Source organism: Rhinopithecus bieti, unplaced genomic scaffold (genome assembly GCF_001698545.2).
Source record: "Rhinopithecus bieti isolate Rb0 unplaced genomic scaffold, ASM169854v2 scaffold_51744, whole genome shotgun sequence".
Classification (NCBI taxonomy): Eukaryota; Metazoa; Chordata; class Mammalia; order Primates; family Cercopithecidae; genus Rhinopithecus; species Rhinopithecus bieti.
Window position 1 is genome coordinate 11,801 of NW_016820159.1, and position 6,722 is coordinate 18,522.

Below are 6,722 nucleotides of genomic sequence, written 5' to 3' on the forward strand. Positions count from 1 at the left end.
AAAAAAAAAAAAAAAAAAAAAAATCCTATCCTTCAAGTCTCATTTCTGACATTTTCCCTGATAATTATCCTTAGCCATTTTCCTCTCCTCTGAACTTGTATATCTCAGAGCTCCTAACACACAATTTAGCCTCTGTTTATATGTCACCACATACAGTCTAATTATGATGCTTACCTCTCCAGGTGGTCTGGCAGCTCTTAGAGGACAAAAGCAAAGGCTGAATCTCCTGCTCCTTTCTCCCAAAGCTCTGCCCAGCCTAATCCCACCACAGAGACCCAAAACCTAAGACTATGGCTGAGCTAAGAGGCTGCCCTCAATAAGGCCAGATGAAGGAAGGCAAGAAAGCCCTATGAGGCAGATGTGGAGTGGGGAGGCCTTACCGCCATGACACACTTTGGGCACCGCCAGACACCCTTGGGGATCTCAGGCAGAGGAGGCAGCAGGCAGAAGATGTGGTAGTTGTCATCACAGCCATCACACAGCAGGAGCTTGTCATCCTCATCCCCTCGAGAACACATCCGGCAGACATATGACTCAATCTGCCAGGGGAGAAGAGCAAAAGTTCTCCATTGGAAATCCACTGTGTTTGCTGGCTGAATGATTTACAGTCCTGTACAGGCTAGTCATGCTAGGTCTGGAGCTCAACTGCTTGTATGTACCACCTCCCCAAATAAGCAGGTAGAGCTGCGAGACCAGTCTTTCATCATCCAGTCTTGAATCTTCCCATTTTCATTCATCCGATAAACACTTACTAAACCCATGTTCAGAACTACGCTGGACTCTAGCACAAAGACAAGACATGGTATCCTTCCAAGTATATACAGTACTCTAGAGACATGTGTTCATAAAAATTAAAAATTGCCAATAGCGGTCCATAAAGGGCACTGTGGAGCCTAGAGAAGGAAGCACTCAAAGCATCTGGAGATAAGGGGGGATAGCCTTGAGATAGGACTTCATTGAAAAGGTGACACCTGAAACTGGCTGAAACCTGAAGGCAAAATAAAACTTGGCAACAGGGCAGAGCACAGGGGGAATATCTTCCAGGCTGAAGAAACAACATGTGCAAAGGATAGGGATGAAAGAGCATAGTGCGTCTTACGGGGAAAAATGAACATACCTACAAGGAGTTCAGTCTGGCTATAGCAGAGGAGTGAGGTGGGCAGTGCTGGGGGATGAGGCTAGAGGTCAGCAGGGACTGGATCATGCATGGCAATGAGGAGCTTAGCCTTTATCCTGAAGCAATGGTGAGGCTCCTTCTCTGGACCCTTCCAGCACTTCATGTTGACAGCACTTGATCACCCTTTCTTGCTCTTTGTTCCATGTGAGTTGGCTTTGTTTCCCCAATTAAGGGAGCTAACTGAGGGCAGGGCCCATGGAGGCCCGCTTTTGTGGTTAATGCGACCTGGTCCAGTGCCATGCAGGGGAATGCTTATTGAAGGGACGAGAAGCAGAACATTAAGAAGTCAGGGCTGGGTCCTTACAAACTGGGCATTGCTGTGGTTCCTCCGCAGCCTCATGGTCATCTTGGTGCAGGGTTCTGGGCTGTGACTCAGCTCCTCCTTGCTCTCCAGGAAGGTCTTAGGCGAAGTTGACTCCACCTTCACATCCCCACCTAACTCTTCCTTCACCACTACTGTGGGGGGACACTCGGGCCCCTCCTTATCTGGGAGAGAGAAAAATGGCTGTAAACAGAGGTCTAGGACACTTAGGGCCCTGACTTTTGTCCCCAGGTGAGGCCACCCCAGCCTGTTAGGCCTTACCTTTCTTCCGCAGAGTCTTGTCCTTGGCCATGAGGCCCAGGCCCATCATCTTGGGGCCTGCCCCATAGATCTGTAGCTTTTTCAGCTCTGGATTCTTTTCAATGTCTTCCTCTGTGGGTTCCGGCTGGAAGGAAAGAAGGAAATGAATCAAGACTGCTATCTGGGGCAGACTGTCCCATCCTAAAAGAACAATAACTCAGACTACATATCACCTGATATGCTGGGGGCTGAGGCACAGATGGGCTAAGCCAAGAACTCAGTGTTGCTTTTTGGAGACTGAGGGTAGGTGAGCTGCCTCCTCGGCCCTCTCTCGGAAAGGAATAAAAGACAGGATATCTCAGTTTTCCCAACTGCAAAATGAGAATATTACCTCCTCCCTTATAGTTATGAGGGGGGTTAGGGATAATATATATGAAAAAGCTAGCAGTGTTTGGCATTACCAACAAATGGCAGTGACTAATAGGATCTGCTAAATTACATGCTTCATTGAGCCCAGGGAGTGTCCATCTTGTTCTCTGTTGTATTCCCAGTGCCAAGAAGAATGCCTCGCACATAAGCTTCTGCCTGAAGACATAGCCATAAGGAGCTGGGAACAGTGGTACACACCTGTAGTCCTAGCTACTCAAGAGGCTGAGGCGAGAGGATCACTCAAGCCTAGGAGTTCAAGATTATAGTGCACTATGATCAAGCCTGTGAATAGCCACTGTACTCCAGTCTGGGCAACATAGCAAGACCCTATGTCTCAAAACAAAACAAAAGACACAGGTATAAGAAGAAGAGTTCTACTTCTATGAGCAGAGTAAGTCTGGAAAGGAACAAAACAGGCAAGAAGAGCAGACATACAAAAGAGGCTGCACAAACAGATCAAGACCCAGCTCAGCAGCTCAGCTGAGGGGAGAAAAAAGCAAAAGTGAAGCCAGAGAGAGGCACACACTAACGCTCGGAAGAACTCAGAGAACAAAAGAAGGGATAGTGGAACAGGGAACACAGCCTTAGCCAGAGGGAAGGAAAGGACTCCCTCCACCTCAAAGCTCTAAGTTCGAAGAAGGGGAGTACTCACATCAGGCTGCAGTCTCTTGGCCCGCCGGCCATAGCTGTTGAACTTGGAAGGCTGCACAGACTGTCGTAGGGGGATGCTGTGGGGTTTGTATTCCTTGTCCTTCTCCTCATTATCAAATGGACGTGTGTTACACTGCTGGGGACAGGTGAGGGGTAAGGGTCAGGACACGGGACTCCAGCCCGCAAAAGCAAGAACTTCCCTCTACCCTCACCCAATGGCATCCAAAGTTGTGGTCCACTCACCTGACCCACACCAGTAGCCCGTTCCACTGGTCTTTAGCACTGACACGAGCACACACTTTGGGAATTCTCAGTGCCTTTGCTTGTATCACTCCTCCCTTCCAGTCACTTCCTCCACCAACCAACCATCTCCCCAACTAAATCAGACGCCATCTCTTCCCACACCTTCTAGCCCAAGCTCTCCCTTATCTGATTTCTCTATCAGTTAAAACTTTGTCACATAACAAATAAGGTAGCCGTACAGATAACTCCAGGACCTCTGACCCTGAGCAGTGCAGAAAGAGAACAAGCATCACTAGGAAAGAGCAGAGTCCAACTCCCAGGTCTTCAGTCCGCTAAACCAGTTTCATTAAGAGCAAGTGTAGAAATCTGTGCTGAAGGGTAAAGCCGCGCCCTGCCCCACTTTGACATCCTTACCACAAGGTTGGCTCCAGATTGGTACATTTCATAGGGATAAACAATGCGTTCGTAGTGGGAGCGTAGCAAGGAGCCAATATTTTTGCCTGGTGGGTAGTTGAGGCGCTGGGCTACCCGAGCCCACCGACGGTCCTTGCAGATAGCTTCATAACCACCTTCCTCCACCACAATCTGAAAAAACAAGCAGGAAAAGACATGGATATTTCATGTGTATTTTTGTGAGGGAGTAGGCCTGTAGAAAGGGCAAAAGGGCAATGAGGGCAACTCTAGTCCCTCACTTCACTGGAGGCTATCCCCTTATCCCAATCTCAAATTGCAGCAAAAGATTCCAAGATGTTCTCATGACAGCTTGTGTGCTACCAAGCTGTGCCCCTTCCATTGCAGCCTAAAGATCTAATATTCAAACTAAGGGGGCCCCCACAGTACCAAGGATATTGGGGTGAGGTGGGGGGTGCTTGACAAAAACCTGTTCTTACTTTGCTGAGACTGTAGAGGTCCAAGATCCGCCGTTCTACATTGGGAATCTTTAAGGAGGAGCCCTGGATTTCCCAGAATTTGGCAATCTGGTCCAAGTAGTTCAGTTTCACTCTCGTCTGGGCCTGAAGAAAAAATGGCTCAAAGAGGCTGGCCACCCCCTCCCACTGACCACTATCTTTGGGTCCAATCTTAGGGGAGAACAGAGGAATACAGCAGTCCACATTTTCACTACCCAGGGCTTCTTCCAATGAACCGGATCCCAGACTCTAGGCAGTGCGTAGCCCCACCTCGTTCTCACTTCTTTTGTTTTTTTTTGAGACGGTCTTGCTCCGTCGCCCAAGCTGGAATGGAGTGGTGCAATCACGGCTGACTGTAGACTTGACCTCCTGGGCTCAAATAATTCTCCTACCTCAGTTTCCTGAGTAGCTGGAACTACAGGCGCATGCCACCACGACCAGCTAATTTTTGTATTTTTTGTAGCAATGAGGTTTCACCATGTTGCCCAGGCTGGTCTCAAACTCCTAGGCTCAAACAATCCATCCACTTCGGCCTCCCAAAGAGCTGGGATCACAGGTGCGAGCCACTGCACTCAGCCACCTCTCTCTCATTTGTCACCTTCTAGTCAATCAGAGAAGCCCAAGGTCCCAATAGAGAGGGTCACAACTGCCAAAAGCTTTAGATATGTCCTCTGTCAATCTCCCTGACAGGGTCATGTGAGTATTATCATTTCCTCTACAGATGAGGAAACAGAGGCTCAGAGGAGTTAGGTCACACAGCAAGCATCAAGATATTTTGGTGCCACATAACTTGAGCTTTGGCTCTCCCTCTGCTACTTATTTGTTATATTGCCTTGAGGAAATCAGTTCCGCTGTGGACTCCTTTTTTCTTTTACTAATAATTATAAATGGAAAATAACTGCATAGTCCACTTACCCCAGAGGGGTAGACTTAATGAGGGGAACAGTGAAGATCCTCTGCAAATTTCAGAATTATATCTACGCTCTAGGCATGTTTCAGAGAAAGGAAGCTCCAAAATGGCACATGCACCTCCTTATGTACCACCAAACTTGTTCCATGGTGGCTAAAGGGTGAAAGTGCATGCTATAATTATAGACAGAATGGCCTAGAACTAAGAGATGGTATATCGGAGTAGCACTAGCACCTGGCCAACCCAGGACCCAATGTGGGCCAAAGAGACCAGGAACAAGATATGTATCATGCTTCCCTGAAATCTCAGTAACCAAGAAGGACTCCCATAGGCCCCAAGTCTATAACCTCCTCACTCCAGTCAGAGGGCCTGGTTCTTGGGGAACTAGATAGTCACTACCATTCGCTACCTCGCCCTGATCCCATTAGGGGGAACAAAGACAGCTCTTTCCATTTCATAGCTGAGAAAAACTAAGGTCTATTTGTGCAAAGAAACAACCTACAGTTCCTCAGCTGTGAGAACCCTCAAAGGGCAAGGAAGTGCTCCCTCGACCTCAGCCCCTTAGCTTTCTGAAGTTGGCCTCATCCCTGCTCCTTCTCATTAGCCAGCACTCCCTCTATAGAAAACCTGCCCTTGTGTCATGCTAGGCAACATCTTGCCCAAGCTGTACCCCTATAAACCTGACAAGATACATTTTTCTTTTCTGAGATGGGGTCTTGCTATGTTGCCCAAACTGGTCTTGAACTCCTGGACTCAAACAATCCTCCCACCTTAGCTTCCCAAAATGTTAATAGTGCCGAGGCTGAGGAACTCTGGTCTAGAACACAAGTGAACTTTTAGGGTGTAAGTATTCAGCTGGGCCTGGGCCTAATCCCCACCCCTTGGACATCTAGTAAGATTTGTGGGTACATAATAATGGGGGAGGGAGTGGCAGCATATGCCTAACCTAGAGCTTCCATGGAAAACTCCAGGATCTTACGTGGAAATGGCTTCAGTGAGCCTAATCTACTACCCCAGGGCATTCTCTAGCAGAGAAAACCCCACCTGTCCATGAAAAGGGCCTGGACTTCCTGTACAGAACAAAAGGGAGAAGGAAAATCCTACCTGCCTGACCCCTTGCCAAGTCTCTAACCATTCCAGCCTTCACAGAGCCCAGTTCTTGTGTTGTTCTGCCCATCTACCTAAACTCCCACCTTACCAAGCATCCATGGAAGGAAAGTAGAAAGCACAGGGCTGTGGATGAATTGGATATATGAAGCCACATTCAGCTGGCCAAGGAAGAAGGGGTATCAGCCAGTTCCATATTTCCTTTTTGTTGACTCAGCTAGGGTAGGCTAGTTCACAGGGGAGCTTCAGAAGTAACAAACCTTTGTGAGAAAGAGATATATGTCCCTAGCCTTTGGGCTATCAAATCACAAATGCTAAATGCGCCTGGCTCTTGGTTATATTTAGAGTTCTAAAGCTTCTTCCATGCCCTGGGCACACTAAAGTAATGCAATTTCACAGAAGAGAGAATAAAGGCCTAGCTAGGTAAAGTACCTCAGTCAGAGAAACTATAAGGGAAGTGGGATTAGAACTCAGGTATCCATTCTCCCAACCCCACCACCAGCTCCTAGTCTTCTCACCTCTAACTCATTCAGCCTCTGGATTCGGGGGGTAAACCTGAAGTTGTCCACTTCCACAGCAAAGGGTGGCTGCCAGTCCTGAGAGGGTAGAGAGGTGAAAGGGAGTTGAGTTATCTCAGCATAGTGTAAGACCGAACTCATCAAAAGCAGCTCGGAATCTCACTGGCACCTTCCCAGACCTCTAGCCACTCCAGACCCTTTAACCTGCAAACATCCT

General features: G+C 48.1%; 1 protein-coding gene across 2 annotated transcripts in view; it reads right to left on the reverse strand.

The window, feature by feature from the left end:
- Positions 1 to 327: 327 nt before the first annotated feature.
- LOC108520303 (lysine-specific demethylase 5C-like) overlaps positions 328 to 6,722 on the reverse strand; it is an 11,045-nt gene continuing 4,650 nt past the window's right edge. Inside the window, exons 2-8 of one of the 2 annotated variants that reach the window (XM_017859635.1) lie at positions 6,506 to 6,583; positions 3,953 to 4,075; positions 3,477 to 3,647; positions 2,821 to 2,952; positions 1,761 to 1,884; positions 1,482 to 1,663; positions 328 to 539 (exon numbers count right to left, since the gene is read on the reverse strand). In XM_017859635.1, coding sequence (XP_017715124.1) covers positions 348 to 539; positions 1,482 to 1,663; positions 1,761 to 1,884; positions 2,821 to 2,952; positions 3,477 to 3,647; positions 3,953 to 4,075; positions 6,506 to 6,583 — 1,002 coding nt within the window. In that variant the 3' untranslated portion in view covers positions 328 to 347. Of the gene's footprint in view, positions 540 to 1,481; positions 1,664 to 1,760; positions 1,885 to 2,820; positions 2,956 to 3,476; positions 3,648 to 3,952; positions 4,076 to 6,505; positions 6,584 to 6,722 lie in introns of both variants that reach the window. The other variant, XM_017859634.1, reaches the window with a different exon arrangement.